This window comes from Myxocyprinus asiaticus, chromosome 33 (assembly GCF_019703515.2).
Source record: "Myxocyprinus asiaticus isolate MX2 ecotype Aquarium Trade chromosome 33, UBuf_Myxa_2, whole genome shotgun sequence".
NCBI classification, from domain to species: Eukaryota; Metazoa; Chordata; class Actinopteri; order Cypriniformes; family Catostomidae; genus Myxocyprinus; species Myxocyprinus asiaticus.
Genome location: NC_059376.1, coordinates 38,457,241 through 38,474,737, shown reverse-complemented (window position 1 = coordinate 38,474,737; position 17,497 = coordinate 38,457,241). Strand labels below are relative to the sequence as shown.

The 17,497-nt window shown below is 36.9% G+C and overlaps 1 protein-coding gene across 4 annotated transcripts in view; it reads left to right on the top strand.

Moving 5' to 3' along the window:
- LOC127424613 (OTU domain-containing protein 5-A) overlaps window positions 1-17,477 on the top strand; it is a 42,080-nt gene extending 24,603 nt beyond the window's left edge. For 2 of the 4 annotated variants that reach the window (XM_051669960.1, XM_051669958.1), the window contains exons 3-9: window positions 3,261-3,325; window positions 3,492-3,648; window positions 3,811-3,959; window positions 9,253-9,441; window positions 13,835-14,042; window positions 14,341-14,457; window positions 16,013-17,477. In XM_051669960.1, the coding sequence (XP_051525920.1) occupies window positions 3,261-3,325; window positions 3,492-3,648; window positions 3,811-3,959; window positions 9,253-9,441; window positions 13,835-14,042; window positions 14,341-14,457; window positions 16,013-16,134 (1,007 nt within the window). In that variant the 3' untranslated portion in view covers window positions 16,135-17,477. Of the gene's footprint in view, window positions 1-3,260; window positions 3,326-3,491; window positions 3,649-3,810; window positions 3,960-9,252; window positions 9,442-13,834; window positions 14,043-14,340; window positions 14,458-15,688; window positions 15,723-16,012 lie in introns of all 4 variants that reach the window. The other 2 variants (XM_051669961.1, XM_051669959.1) reach the window with 2 other exon arrangements.
- The last annotated feature ends 20 nt before the right edge of the window (window positions 17,478-17,497 follow it).

The following is a 17,497-nucleotide window of genomic DNA, read 5'->3' as shown; positions in this document are numbered from 1 at the left end:
GGCTTTACGGGATGTAATTTTGATGCCTGAATATTTTACGGTTCGCTACTGTTTTTATTGTTATACTATTGACCTGTTTCAGGTCAAAAGACCTTGCAGCCACCATATTTGTGACCACCAGCAGGAGGAAACAGTGGCGGTCAATTGAAAAGCACCCATGAAACAGTAACAAAAAAAACATCAAAACTTGCTTTGGATCCATGCCAAGTCCCAGGAAAATGTTATACAGGTCTATATACGCCACGCTGCTAAATACAATGTAAACAATAGTGTACAGTAGCACTGTATTTCCTTATTTTTCCTTTCTTGATATTATTGATGACTATAGCCCAAACAGTGCTGTTACGCACCTACGTTTAATACTCAAGGACAATATTTGGGTTTTCCGCATGCCGTAACGTCTCACGGAAAATTTTGACTCGTCGGTCGTTTATTACAAAAAAAGTGTATATGGTTATGGTTAGTTAGCAATTTTAGCTCACTAACATCCTGTTAACATATTTAATGTTTACGTCTTGTGGCTATACTTTTTGAAACAATGTGTATTTTAGCATATATGGACTGGCACCATTCACTTCCATTGTAAGTGCCATACCACAACCACGATTTTTCCTTGAATCGAAATTATTATTGTAATAATGTTAATTGCTGTCATTTGAGCTTAAATTTTATTAAACCTGGATTATTCCTTTAAAGGTTCCAACCTAGCAAACACATGTGCATTCAGACACCATTGGGCCCCATGTGGCAGCAGCACTAACGTTCAGCTGTTTCTTATTCAAATTTGGGTTGAAATCGAGAAAGTAACGAAGGTAGTGTTTATTATCACACATGAGTCAGAATAATGCAAATGGAGCAGAGGGGGATTCCCTGCCTCTACCCTGCTGCGCCCGCTGATGATGGGTCTGGTTGTCCACTCACACCCCGGTGTTATGAATGGAAAGGGTAAGACAAGATGGAAAATACCAACAACATGCCAAATGGGGAACCAAAAACAGACCGAACCCTCGGCAGCTGTGCTCCTGTTGCATGTAAGCTGCAGCAGACAGTTTGAAATGTCAGGGAGTGTTCACCCAAAAATGAAAATTCTGTCCTCATTTATTCACCTTCACTCATGTTGTTCCAAACCTGTATGACTTCCTGTCATGGAACACAAAAGGAGATGTCAGGCAGAAATCAGTCACTATTCACTTTCATTGCATCAATTTATATTGCTATGACGCACTGCATTTGGCATGCCAGCAATGGCTAATCATTCTGTGCTTTCTTAGGATATTAATTTGATCTGAAGGTACCAATCATTCTGTTCCAGACACAAACAATAGTCTGCATTTTTTGGCAGGTTTACATTGTCTTTGAGTTAGCTATTGACCTCCTAGGTTTGTTTGTTGTTTAAGTTCGTTTCTAGACGTTGTTTGAAAAAAATTGGCTGAAACGAATGCTCCGAGTTGGAAGTGTGTTAATTTGGAGACGGACACTTGATCGGAATAAATCTATGGCAAGGCTGTTGGTGCAAACACTGCCATTTGGTTTTGAAGCTACTGATAAGAATTACTTTTTTTTGAGAAACACTAGAGCAATAAAAACCTTTCCTGAAGGCTTTTTCGACAGTTCCAATACGTTAGGTCAAACAAGAACAAAAAATGCAGTGGCACAACTATGTAAGAATAATTTTTGTTTCTCAACTTTAAAATCAGTGCAGAGTTGAAGATTCTACCCATTGTTTGATTGACTTTTTTGTAACTTTTTTTAGTTTCTGAACTAAAGACAATATTTCCTCTTACTTTAAACACATTTTTCCATTGTATCAGATAACGTAAAGGCAGGTTCATGGGCCTCTTCACGGAACTAAAAAAGCGCAGGTGTCTTTAAATAAAGTATAAGTGTTTCTTTGTTGTGTTTGAACTGTTTTTAGACCTTTTTTTAACGAGGCAAAGTGCAGCTTCCTCAGTCTGTTTAAAAGTGTGACAACAGAAGTAGGCCGGTACTGCGAAAGAGGAAATTGACTAAGAAATTCTCAGAATCTCTGCGGATAGTGGTCATGTGACTAGCCGGAATGCTCTTTGAGGTTGGAGCTCATTTGCATGTTGCCACTTTCAGAAGGCCTCTGAAAGAAGCTCATGCGCTCGTTTGTTTACATCTGCAAAAAATGTTTTGGGCCTCAAGTCTTGTTTTGAGTCACATGCTGGCACATAAATGAGCGTGATAAAGCCCGCCAAAAGCGTCGCTTGCAGAACGTGTCGTGCAGTCTTGCATGCATGCATGACAAATTTGCCTACTGCCAGGCTGTTAGGATTACTAATTAATTGCTTGTACACTATAATTTTAATGTTGAAAGAAAGAACTACTTGCAGATTCCATGCAACTGCAACAAATAGTTCTGACGACTAACATGTTTTTTTGCAAAGCACTCTTTTGTCTTTCGATGCGTTAAGGTTTTTTTTTTCATAGTTGTGTAATGGAATTCTTTTTTATGTTCTAAAATTAAAGACATAAATGCAATTAAATAATAAAATGCAATAAAAACAAAATGTTCTTGATTTGGCCTGAAATAAATGTATGCACAGATCATATTGTGTATATTGGTAACCCTAGTAATTAAAATAAGTTATTTTATTGTTTTAGTCCAAAGTTAAACTTGAATAAATACCCTTTTCACAGACATTAATAATGCATTTCTGACTTAAATGCAGCGTAAACATAGCATTTTTTTTTTTGTATTTTCAATTTTTACCTTTGAATTAATAAACAGCTTGTAACATTGATGCGATGGGTTTTCAAATTCAATTGCTTCCATCTTTTTGTCTTCTAAAAGCCGTAATCTCCCTATTTTTTATTCTTTTGGAAAGTTGTGGATACACAATAGTACATTTTTTCTTTTGCTGTTGGAGCAAATGGATTCGCAAAAATAATATTTGCTGTGGTCTCCCATTAAACCACTATAGAAGTTTACATGTACCCGCTATTTACTGCCACGTTCCCAACCCGAAAATGTGAAAAGGGTACGTAAAAACGATAACTGCCATGAAATGTTGAATGGATACAGAAGTAATATTGTGCATATTTGTACACAACTCTTGTAACTAACTTCAATTATATATTATTTTTATGGTCTCAAGTTAAAGACATAAAAAAGTAAATCAATTATATGCAAAATACCAAATGCAATTAAAACATGAACTTTTCTTAGCTGCTTTGAAAGAAACGTACTCAGAAATAATTTATTTGTACATAATTCTGGTTTTACCTTCTTTCTGCAGCCGATCAGGTTTACGGAGACCAAGATATGCACGAAGTCGTCCGCAAACATTGCATGGATTACTTGGTATGTGCTGTTCTATTCTTAGAGTCCAAAACAAAAATGTTAAAATTGTTATTAAATTCATTCATATTCTGTATGTTTTTGATTCATGTATTTATCTGTGGTGTCATTAAATAAAAACTCAGATGTCTCTATGGACTAATAAGTTTGACTTTAATTTCACTTATAGATGAAAAACGCAGACTATTTCTCAAACTATGTGACAGAGGACTTCACTACATACATCAACAGAAAGAGGAAGAACAATTGCCATGGGAACCATATTGAGATGCAAGCCATGGCGGAGATGTACAATCGTCCAGTGGAGGTTTATCAGTATGGCACAGGTAGGCAGAGTACAACGCCCAGTTTGCATTGGTGTCAATAAGATGTAACTGTATTCCACTAGTTTACATTGCAATTGCTTTACTAATTCATATTGAAACCTGCATATCTTGTTCTATATATTTATAAATACATTTTTATGTCCTTTTTGTTTGTTTTTTTAGAACCAATCAACACGTTCCATGGCATCCACCAAAATAATGATGAACCAATCAGAGTTAGTTACCATGGAAACATTCACTACAACTCTGTGGTGAATCCAAACAAAGCCACGATTGGAGTCGGGCTTGGACTTCCTGCCTTTAAACCAGGGGTGGGTACCTGGAGCTGCCTTTATATTAAATGTTTATAACATAAAATGTCTAAAAATGCAGTGAAATTGCTTGAAAAACTTAATTTTTGCCCCTGTGTTGATGATGTATTTCCTGTTGAAACAGGCATTTGGGGCGGGATATATTGAATGGCCCCTCCATTTTTTAAATAACCTATAACCTTTAGTTTACGGCTGTCACAAGCTGGGTTTCCATCCAACTATTTTTATGTGCATTTTGAAATTGCGCATAAGAAATCCTGAATGGAAATGCTTGATATGCAAATACATTTTCTAAATGCACTTAATATTTAATGTGCTAGGAGGAGGCAGATTTTCTAGCGTTTCACATTAGTTAAAATGCTTATTAAGGTGATGGAAACAGTTTATTCGCAAAACGATGATGCGTTTTGACCATTCGTGCATGTGTTATGTGTGAGCTATAGCTTGATGTGACTGGCCCAACGAAAGGTCTGACCTTGGCATACAATTCTTTGAACATAGCGCTTCACTTTCGGAAGTGTTTAACCAACAGCTGGCCAATAAAGTGGGTCCTTACAATCCGCCAGAACAGTTTTGAGAGCGGGCGCTCCCAGGAATGCAGAGGCTAGCGGTGTGTGGGCATCACAGCTATTTCAGCCCCATTTTATACCAGATATTACACTTATTCTGTGATGTCTCCTGGCAGCATTTAATAAAACGAGGTACAATAGCTCCAATCCTGCAAATAAAACTCTCCCTGAAGCAAGGAGGTCATTCAGATGCTCAATCATGACAAGGCATGCTCCCTCAAGTTAATGCGCATTACGTAGTGGATGGAAACGCACAACGATTAGTATTTTCTTAAGTCAAATTTTTCTAAAAGTGCTTAAAAAATGTGAAACATTTTGATGGAAACCCAGCTACAGCCATGAAACATGTCTTGCTATTTCTAGTCAGAGGCAGGTGGTATTAGTAGGAGGGACATTCTTATTCTATAAAGTATTTTAGATGAGTCATCAGTATTTTTTATTTGTTTTTACAGAATTGAAAAGCTGTTATTTTGAAATGTTTACTATAAAGTTAATGTCGTCAACTTTTAGCATAGAGATGACCTCAAAGTTAACAGACATGGACCAAAAACTACAAAATGCCAATAAATATTTTATAGGGTCTTAAAGGAGTCATGACGTGCCTTTTCTTTGTAATTTTTTAAAAGTTAAAAAAGAAAAAAATTTTTGCGCAAAAAACAGTCATATATTTGTAAAACATGATCATTTTCCACCCTCATTCTGACCCTCTGTCAGAAACGCTCGGTTTTGGTGCTGCTTCTCCTTTAAGACTTGACCGTAAACACCCACTGTTATGATTGGCTCTCTGCTCTTGATTGACCTGCTCTCTCCTTGCCATCTCACTGCTCACCGCTACTGGCCAGGGCTATGGAGGTGATAAGGTAAAGTAGGCATTATTTTGTTGTTGTGGAGGCAGTCAGATGAAAATGTCTACCACATTGTGACATCACAATGTAGAGGAAGTAGAGAATGAGTCGTTTTGGCAGCTTGGTTTCAACAAATGCTCTTTTCACAGTGAGGAAACTTACAGTATGATTTTGTAGTACAATAAACTCTAACATGTGAAAATATCAAGGAAAATTTAGTTCTTCACGTCTTGACCCCTTTAAGTAAAATAGCATGAAAGAAAAAAAAAATTATTCACACTTTTAAGAGTGAAATCCATAACCATTTTATTTAGGCCAGACTATGTTTCTTTTTAAAATGTACAATTCAAAATAAATTCAAATAATAAACCATTTTACTCTATTAGCAATGTAAGATTTTACAATAAGACATTTTGTGACCCATTACTGAAGACATCTTTAAGTGTAATTAAAGTGAGAATAGCTGGCGATTGTTTGTGACTGTGGTGTTAAATGTGTTCATTTGCCCTAGCTGACCGCTCCAAGGTCAATTGATTCCAAACACTTTGGTGTTACTACTGTGTATGTGTATTCTTTCACGTACACCTCCATTTAACTGTACATCAATTCAGTAGAACAAGTGTTTTATGACAAGTTTACATATTTTACAGAACATTACTGGTACATTGCCTGTTGCAATGTTTAATATTACTTGCTCTGGAATGTGTAGCAAAGTCACTGTGGTTTTGTGAATTGGGAAGTCCATTGAAAATCTTGTCTAGTTAAGTAAGTTCCCCCCATTCACTCACAGCCAGCCAGTTCGGTCAGCTGATCCATGTTTGCAGAATATTCGGAATTTGGCGACAATCGTCATCAAAGCCACAAAGAGATGACAAAGTGTGACCAGCAGTGTCCTGTTTCCCAGACTGCCCTGCCTGGAGAGGGGGGGACATTCCACATGTCTGTGGTTTTGAGGGAACCCTATTAACAGCACACTGTTTTGTTTAAGTGCCAAATGCCTTGTGATAATTTAAGCATCAAAGGCACATCATGCCTACCTATTAAAAGTAGAGCCATGGTGAGTGTGTACTGGGAACTCTGACTAATTTGTGACTAAGAGGGAACGCCAATGTGATTATTTCCATTATTACGCTTTTAGCAGTGTATCGATCAATAGTTTTGTGTTATTTTCCTTTTAATACACTGCCATCCAATTAAAAACTGGCCAAGTGGCTGGAACAAAACATGTTCTTTAGAGCGAAATGTGGGAAATATTGTGGTCTCTTTGTTTGTGGGCTGTTAAGAGAAAACATTGTCCAAAAGGATAGAGTTTGTGTCTCGTACGCAAAGTGCCCCATTCTGATTATCTGTTCGAATTTGATTTTTTTGAGGTTCATTTGGATGATTTTTTTTTTTTTTTTTTTAAATGTTGCCCATATCAGAATTTGTCTGAACTTCTGATGCTCCTAAAGTGTACTGCATGCATAAAACACCTGATATTTTATAAATTTTTAGCATGTTTTATATTTTATTTATTTTGTTTATATTTTATTGTATTTATTATAATTTGTTATAATTATAATATAACTATAGTCATACACTTAAACTATTTTAAACTAAAATAAGTAAAAGTACATATAAATATAAACTATAATGAAAATGTAAAAATATAATCTTTAATTAATGAAATAAGTAATATATTGTATTTTTACAATAAAAACTGTGTTTTTGGGGGGGCCTGGGTAGCTCAGCAAGTAAAGACGCTGACTACCACACCTGGAGACACAAGTTCGAATCCAGGGCGTGCTGAGTGACTCCAGCCAGGCTTCCTAAGCAACCAGATTGGCCCGGTTGCTAGGGTGGGTAGAGTCACATGGGGTAACCTCCTTGTGGTTGCTATAATGTGGTTCTCGCTCTCGGTGGGGCACGTGTTGAGTTGTACGTTGATGCCGCAGAGAATAGCGTGAAGCCTCCACATGCGCTATGTCTCCGCGGTAACGCGCTCAACAAGTCACGTGATAAGATGCGCGGATTGACGGTCTCAGACGCGGAGGCAACTGAGATTCGTCCTCCGTCACCCGGATTGAGGCGAGTCACAACGCCACCACAAGGACCTAGAGCGCATTGGGAATTGGGCATTCCAAATTGGGGAAAAAAGGGAAGGAGAAAAAAAAAGAATGTTTTTACAAAAAAAATTAATTTATGTATTTATAATAATAATAAATATAAGTTACCTTTAACAGTAAGCTGCCTTTAAATGTGCTATGTAAAAAAAAATATTTATTAAAAGGTTATTTACATAGAAAGGTGATTAACATAAATATATATATATATATATATAAGACATATAAAATAAAGTAAAATAATAAAATGTACACAATATAAACATGTATATCAATATTTCAAGTTTAAATATAAACCATAATAAATTACATTTTATTAAAATATTTTATCTTTATATAGTCTATATAATGTATAAAATATTTTACTGAAATTTAAATTGTATTTTTAATAAATTATTTATAATAATAATAATGTCAACTTTTATTGTGCACTTTTAAAGGTAGCTTCTCAAGCTGCTTCATATAGGAAAAAACAAAGATATATAAAATAAAAAAGATTAAAATCTACACAATATAAACATGTACATCAAAAGAATACTAATTATAAAACAGAAAATAAAGCAATCAAGTAAAAGCTTTTCTGAAATAATAAGTTTTAAGATGGGATTTAAAAACAGAAAGTTGATTCCTTATCATATAAGGCGCTCCATGAATTTATGAGGTCTAATGCCTCATCTCCATGAATAACGAATGTCGAATTAGATTTATGTAAATATTGTATGAATTCCGACCTGACGGTTCACACCGAAGTCTGTTGCACAAAATCAGATACGTAACCGATTTATTTCCTCATATGAAAGTGGCCTGGATCGGAATTATAAATGTCAGATTCAGTGTCATTTTTGCTGCACACATTGGGTCTGTTCCAAAACCTAGTGAGATGCCTTCTGCCTGAATAGGCACCTGCCTTTTATGGCACCATCATAGCCAACATGACTGATCTGGAATGCTCTACATAGATTCTACACACTCACTAGGTTTCATAACAGGGCTATTGTGTCACACATGAGAAAAAAATTTATTGGGCTGCATTCAACTGCAGTGTACATATACATAGGCAAATTCAGATGTCTGTGGGGTGAATTTTATTGCTACAGTGATGATTCCCAGAGTAAAACGATGAAGTACTCAAGTGATGATCGCTCACTGACCATGAGCGAACCAACGAGATATACCAACGAGTGTATGTTTCTGGTACTTGACGTGCAACAACAAATCTTATTGTCCAAGAGTTCCATATTACGTCCAGTTAGTTTAGTAGTGTAACAGTCTGAGTGGACATGGCCATACTGTTCTACAGCTAAGGATGTGTAGTCCACATCTGTGTCATCTCCAACAGATCGAAAACAAGACAGTGAGAATAACAAGAGAAAAATACACAAACAGCCCAGTTGATGTTACACTGTTATCACCCAAATCTTTCAGACTCCTGAAGTTCGGCTCCACGTAACTTTAGATTAAATTGCAAATATATTCTGAATGATTATGATTGTGTCACGTCGAATAGCAGTTTTGTGTTCAGTGTGGACAGATGAATTGCTTGCCACATGCCAGGTTAGAACATGTCCCGTTGAAAAAGAGCAAGTAGAATATCTGTCACCACGCTCAAAGCATCTCTTAAATATGATTTATTGCTCAATTTGCATTTTGCTCAACAATGTTTTGCTCTTCCCACAGGACACAAGTGCTTGAACACAAAGCATTCTCACCTATCACCTGAGGGGCGACACTATGGCCTTTAACATTCTCTGTCTCTCTCTCTATCTTGCTCTTTAAGCAGTTTGCTGACCAGTCACTTATGAAGAATGCCATTAAAACATCAGAGGAATCCTGGATTGAGCAACAGATGCTGGAGGACAAGAAGAGGGCCACAGATTGGGAAGCCACCAATGAAGCCATAGAGGAGCAAGTTGCCAGAGAATCTTACCTACAGTGGCTTCGAGACCAAGAGAAACGGGCGCGACAGGTGTGGAAACACCAGCAGATGTTATTTTGACTAGCCTGTTTTAAATGCTTATCCTCTGAACGACCTAACAACACGTATTTACATTCTTAAGAGAATAAAAACAAATTGCATTCCAAAACAAGATTGTTAGTAGTAGTCAATTAGTTCAGTGATTCCCAACCAGGGTTACGTGAGCTGGTTCCGGGGGTACGCAAAAAGAATTAGAATTTGCTTTGTTGACTTGAACTTATAAAACAAAATGTATGATTTAAAAGATAAATAACAGGCATTAGGGCTTGGTAAAAACATAGATTTTCTAATCAATCGTGATCATCATTTGAACGATCTTGATATCCATTCTTTTAAAAAACAAAGTTATGCAGTTTGGTTTGACTCATCCGTCTAATGTGTCAAGCAAACCATTTGTCATCGACAATGTCTTTTTTTAATATTATTTCCATTCTTTTTAGTCAGTTATTGATCAAAACAACAAAAAGAAACATTTAATTGTAATAAAGAAGCTGTGCGATTCAACCAAAACAAAATGTGGAACTTCCAGTGATCAGAGGGAATTGCTGGATTTCTGAAAGAGACAGTACCGTTGTAGTGTTTGTTCTACATATCAGTGTAAATAGTATAAATTGTGCATGCAAACAGTTAACATACAAGCCTAACTATCTGTCTGTCTATCTATCTATCCATACACAGTATATATATATATATATACATACGTTATTGTTTTTCTGTGTTAATATACTGTCTAACAAAATGGTCATAACAATGAAAAACTATTGATTAAAATCTAAAAATTCATATTTCCCAATGTATCAAGTTAGAAGTTACCCTGTCCTGTATAATAAACAGCATAAGTCTGTTCTAATTGCACATTTCACTGCTCATATATATATATATACAGGTGCATCTCAATAAATTAGAATGTCGTGGAAAAGTTCATTTATTTCAGTAATTCAACTCAAATTGTGAAACTCGTGTATTAAATAAATTCAGTGCACACAGACTGAAGTAGTTTAAGTCTTTGATTCTTTTAATTGTGATGATTTTGGCTCACATTTAACAAAAACTCACCAATTCACTATCTCAAAAAATTAGAATACATCATAAGACCAATAAAAAAAACATTTTTAGTGAATTGTTGGCCTTCTGGAAAGTATGTTCATTTACTGTATATGTACTCAATACTTGGTAGGGGCTCCTTTTGCTTTAATTACTGCCTCAATTCGGCATGGCATGGAGGTGATCAGTTTGTGGCACTGCTGAGGTGGTATGGAAGCCCAGGTTTCTTTGACAGTGGCCTTCAGCTCATCTGCATTTTTTGGTCTCTTGTTTCTCATTTTCCTCTTGACAATACCCCATAGATTCTCTATGGGGTTCAGGTCTGGTGAGTTTGCTGGCCAGTCAAGCACACCAACACCATGGTCATTTAACCAACTTTTGGTGCTTTTGGCAGTGTGGGCAGGTGCCAAATCCTGCTGGAAAATGAAATCAGCATCTTTAAAAAGCTGGTCAGCAGAAGGAAGCATGAAGTGCTCCAAAATTTCTTGGTAAACGGGTGCAGTGACTTTGGTTTTCAAAAAACACAATGGACCAACACCAGCAGATGACATTGCACCCCAAATCATCACAGACTGTGGAAACTTAACACTGGACTTCAAGCAACTTGGGCTATGAGCTTCTCCACCCTTCCTCCAGACTCTAGGACCTTGGTTTCCAAATGAAATACAAAACTTGCTCTCATCTGAAAAGAAGACTTTGGACCACTGGGTTAAGTTCAGTTCAGTCCAGTTCTTCTTCTCCTTAGCCCAGGTAAGACGCCTCTGACGTTGTCTGTGGTTCAGGAGTGGCTTAACAAGAGGAATACGACAACTGTAGCCAAATTCCTTGACACGTCTGTGTGTGGTGGCTCTTGATGCCTTGACCCCAGCCTCAGTCCATTCCTTGTGAAGTTCACCCAAATTCTTGAATCGATTTTGCTTGACAATCCTCATAAGGCTGCGGTTCTCTCGGTTGGTTGTGCATCTTTTTCTTCCACACTTTTTCCTTTCACTCAACTTTCTGTTAACATGCTTGGATACAGCACTCTGTGAACAGCCAGCTTCTTTGGCAATGAATGTTTGTGGCTTACCCTCCTTGTGAAGGGTGTCAATGATTGTCTTCTGGACAACTGTCAGATCAGCAGTCTTCCCCATGATTGTGTAGCCTAGTGAACCAAACTGAGAGACCATTTTGAAGGCTCAGGAAACCTTTGCAGGTGTTTTGAGTTGATTAGCTGATTGGCATGTCACCATATTCTAATTTTTTGAGATAGTGAATTGGTGGGTTTTTGTTAAATGTGAGCCAAAATCATCACAATTAAAAGAACCAAAGACTTAAACTACTTCAGTCTGTGTGCATTGAATTTATTTAATACACGAGTTTCACAATTTGAGTTGAATTACTGAAATAAATGAACTTTTCCACGACATTCTAATTTATTGAGATGCACCTGTATATATATATATATATATATATATATATATATATATATATATATATATATATATATATATATATATATATACATTTTCCATTTCAATGAAGGGGGGTACTTGAGCCTTACTAATGGTGCTGTAGGGGTACATGCAGCAAAAAAGTTTGGGAAACACTGAGTTAGTTGATGTTACAATTACTGCATAAAAACTTTGCCGTCAATAAAGGAATATTTCGACTTCAATACAAGTTAAGCTCAGTCAACAGCATTTCAGACATTATTTTGATTATCACCAAAAGTTATTTCGACTCACCCCTCCTTTGCTTTAACCTCCCCCTCCCCTGTAAATTCCTTTTAAATGCTTTTTTTTTAATGCAGTTTTTTTTTTTCGTGCACTGGAATTCCAATCCATGTCGATCACAGTTAAGACTACTTGGGTTATTATTTCTTAAAGTCAAGCATGACTCGCCTAAGATAAGTGATGATTGCTTCTTGAGTTAAAGCTGAAATTAGCATTTTTCCATCACTAGAATCTCCAAACAGAACTGCGTAACTAATAACTGTTTTCAAACAAGTTTCCCAACATTCCCCACGTCTTTTATTGTTTGTTCAAACAGATAGTCCCACCTCAAACTCACGCTAGAGGTTAAGCCAATGTTGCTGTGTCAGGCTGGTTGGGATGCTTAAACAAACAGAGCAATGTTTTGATAGCAGCACAATGTTTACAATTTTCGATGGAATCAACACACGAATGGCTGACTTCTAGTTGTTTTTGCATATTAAGCTGGGATAAGAGCAAGTATTTTAACAGAGAGAAAACGACACTTTTAAAAGAATAAAAGAAAATTGACGGGGTCCAAAAAAATGAAAAATCCATCAGATGTGGTTGAATTATTTGGGTTATTGCTTCCGAAAGTCACACATATCTAACTAGTAATGCTAAAATGTGCAGGACATGTGGTTTGTGTTTTCACACTTAAACCATCTGTGAAGACCCTTCTTCAGAGAAACAACAGAACTTCTTATAAATCAGTCTTTAAGCTTAACAGCAGCCTGTCAGAGAGAAACTGATTAAAATGAACTTGAATTGTGCTTCTGAATTGAGTATTGTCATATTTTCTAACCAAACAAACACAAAAAACTTAACAGCACTTCCAATCAAAAATTTTGACACAACTACTCTATTTTTCGGTGTTTCGAATAAAAGTTAAAGTCATGAAAAATAACATAGATGTACGGGAATTATGTAGTGACCACAAAAATGTTTAACAAATCAAAACTCTTATTTTAGCTTCTTCACACTCTAGGCATTCTCTCTCAACCAACTTCATGAGGTGCATCCTGGGATGCTTTTTAATCAGTTTGAACTAGCCGCAAATTTGCCGCTCATTATTTTCATATGCAAATGAGCTTGTGATTTGCCGCAAATGTTTGCCAGAAGTTTGCAGCTCGTTACCAGTAGTGGTGAACCTCCGGCAAATCTTTGGTAACAATGGACAGTTTGCTGCAAAGCTAATTTTCTTGTGAAAATTATGTTTGCTGCAAATTTGCAGTGAACTCTCAATTTTTGTAAGGGTTCCCATTTTTGCTGGACACTAGCTGGAGGCTGCTTATCACTTTAAAAAAACATTATTTATTACAATTTTAGTTTTGTAAAGAAATCATATGTAATCACAATTTATTTTTGTCTGCAAAACTAATTTCAAGCATTTAAGCATAAGCCTTTAGATTAAAAGGTTTTTTAGATCATAAGAAACATCAATTCAATTAAGTGTGTCCAAACTTTTGACTGATATTGGGATTGTATAAAAAGGGGTTACGAAATAATATTTACTGCTTCAAATGACAAACTCAAAAGCAAAGGTTAGCCAGCTTGCTTATCATTTGTGAATGAACACATCTTGTTTACTTTTCTCACTCCGCCAGCCTCGTAAAGCAAGCGCTACGTGCAGCTCTGCCACTGCTGCAGCCTCCAGTGGTTTGGAAGAATGGAATGCCCGATCCCCGCGGCAACGCAGCTCCGCCCCCTCTCCAGAGATTCCTGATCCCTCACACTCGGACACGCCTGCTAAACCCCCCTCCCCGGCCGGAGCGGCCCTCGCAATATCCAAACCCCCGTCACCCTGTGCACCAGGTCTGTTATCAGTGTTTTATAACAAGGACAGTGCTATTACAACTATCAGTGTGTAACTGTTTGATGCATTTCCTCTGCAAGCCACTTTATAGAGTAAATGGCCCATGATGTCCACAGATATTTGTCAAGAACATGTCTGGTTAATATTTCACCACAAAATCAGTAGAAAGAAATGAGAAAATATATTTTGCTTCAAGAAAATTAAACCTATTTTAGGGCCATTATGAAGCCAAATAGATAAACTAAATCTCTGAACTTCCCCAAATGAAAGATATATGTACTCTACCTTGCTTTCCAGGTCCCAGTAACCAGGCTTGCGTAGGACCAGACAGACCCACCTCATCGTCTCTGGTGTCTTTGTATCCAGCACTGGGTTACCGGGCCATTATGCAAGAGATGTCCCCTACTGCTTTTGGTGAGGAAGTAGATTTGTGCTCAACCACTTGCCTAGCTGGGTCACTATAGAGGAATTTAGGGCCCAGAAATATATTGAATTGTGGCTCTCTTGTGTCTTCCTCATGCATTGCACTCATCTTGAATAATTTCAATTTAATCTACAATGTGATGTGAGTGGAGTACAGCTGTGTGAAATGCATAAGAACTCATCCTGAAAGCAGCATGTACATTCATTATGCATCGTTATATACACTTGATTGCTGTTGAGTATCGGCACACCTCAACTAATGTGGACATCTGTTTGTTTTGGTTAAGAAGCTAAGAAGGCGCAAACAGGGAGTGAATAGCTCATATTCATGGTTCTTCTCATGGGATTGTTTCACAAATGTGAACACTTTTTGATGGATATATGATAGGCATAGTTCAGGGTTGTTTACTAACTGTTTTCATTTACTTTCATTGAACACAAAAGAAGATGTTAAATAGTTAGTTCACCCAAAAATTAAAATGCTCTCATCATTTACTCACCCTCATGCCATACCAGATGTGTATGACATTCTTTCTTTTGCAGAACACATTTGAGGAAATAGCATAATATCTCAGCTCAGTAGGTCCTTAAAATGCAAGTGGATGGTGATTAGACCTTTTGAAGCTCCAATAATCACAGACAGTCAGCATAAACGTCATCCAGACGACTCCAGCGGTTAAATTTATGTCTTCTAAAGGGACACGATCACTTTTGGTGCAATAAAGATCAATATTTAAGTACTTTTTAAATATAAAGTATTGCTTCCGACGTAATCATGTTAGCATGTTCATGCGAGAACTGACGCATGTGCAACACACATGGAAGAGCAGCGCTGTTTACAACCGAGTAGGAGGAACGCTGTACAGAAGCTTTGTTGGTTTTGGTCTGTATTTGTATCTGTTTGTTTATTCACAATGGTGCATTTGTGTGCTTATCCTGGATGTCTCAACCAAGAGAAAAACTTGAGATTACATCCGTAACATGCCAACGCGCTTACTGCTTTTGACCGGAAGCAATGCTTTATAGTTAAAAAGTACTTAAATATTGACCTTATTCGTACCAAAAGCGATCGTGACATTAATTTAACCACTGGAGTCATATGGATGATGTTTACGCTGACTGTCTGGGATATTTGGAGGTCTGATCACCATCCACTTGCATTTTAAGGACCTACTGAGCTGAGATATTTTTCTCTTTTTTTCCCAAATCTATTCCACTGAAGGAAGAAAGTCATACACACCTGGGATGTCATGAGGGTGAGTTAATGATGAGATAATTTTAATTTTTGGTTGAACTATCCCTTTAAGGAATGTTAGCCTTAGTCACCATTCACTTGCATTGTATGGAATTGTTTTTTCTTTTTTTTTTTTTTTTTATATGAAAGTCAATGGTGAGCGAGTCTAACATTCTGCCTAATATCTCATTTTGTGTTCCAGGGAATTAAGAAAGTTTGAATGATGACCTAATGTTAATTTTTTTTTGTTTTTTTTGTTTTTTTTGGCTGAACTGTTATATCATGTGTTGTGTTTCTCTTGTTTTGCAATAGGTCTAACAGACTGGGAAGACGATGAGATATTGGCCTCAGTTTTGGCCGTGTCACAACAGGAATACCTCGATAGCATGAAGAAAAACGCCACACATAGAGAACCCTCCCCGGACAGTAGTTGATAAAGGAGGGTTTGAAGGCACAATCTGCACCCACCGAGACGGAGGCAGATACATGGGGATCACACCAATCACATCCTCTCCATCATCATGCAATCCACCTTTCCTTCTCCCTTCACCCACCCACCCACCCAACCATCCATCCATCCATGCATCACTGGCCCGAGCCATCCAGTCGTAACGGCCCATTGTTGTGATACTCGCCTAACCACTCCTTTATTTCTTACGACATTCACACCATCATTGGACTTCTTTAGGTGCATGTGAAAATAAACAACTGATATCATTATAGAATACACAGGAAAAAGAAAAGTTATTGGGAAAAAAAAAAAGTCATACTTTATCCTCATAATAATTGATTAATATAATCTTGTTTTATTTTATTTTATTGTTTGGGATGAAAATGCTCTTTTTCTTGGAATAAAAAAAAGAGAACTTTCTGAAGAAATTTAAATCTTTGTTGCCATCTTTGTGCCATGTGTATCACAAACAATACCTAATAATAAAGATTACATACAGTATACACTACCAGTCAAAGGTTTGAACACACTTGACTGAACCTTTTAAACTAAAGGCTTATGCAAATATCAGTTGTGCCAGAATATTGGTTGAGAGAATGCCCTGAGTGTGCAGACAGAGCTGGAATCTAGGCAAAGGGTGATTACAAGAAAGGAGCGGGGTCAGGGTCCTTATAAAATACAAGAACATTTTTGAGTTTCTAAACTTCCATTTGTATTATATCATAGTTTTAATGATTTTCTATTATGCAAAATTATAATAAAGTATGAGACTGTGTCCAAACTTTTGACTGGAAAGGTCTTGCAACTAGCATGCGATGCCGAAATCTGCACCCAGTTTAGGATCTTAAACGATCTATTAGACATTAAATTCTGGTAAAACAAGTCTTGATAGCTGCATGCATAAAAGCATTATCTAACACTATCATTTAGCTATTAAAATGTCTGTCTTGGTATAAAATTACTAAGAGATTATTGAGACCGAAACCACATTAGATTTTTGTCAATACATGATCTGGGACTGCCCCGCGCGATGCATACCGGAGAATTACTCATTTTGCCCTTAAAACTGGGATGAAATAATCCCTGTATTATATGTGCAAATGAAAACCTACGCATACTACTAAATGACTGTTATATAAGGTACACACCTGTAAATATTATTGTGCATGGGTGAATTAATTTAAGCTTGCAGAAAAAACCCCACAAGTACGTCTGTCATCGCGCGCGCGCGCGCTCTTTCTCAGGGACGTTGCAAAGGTGGCAGAGCTTCTCGGGAGTTTTAACCACCCCTCATTAATATTCATATATTTAAAAAGATTCAGCTCTCTGATTGGCTCCCAGTTCAA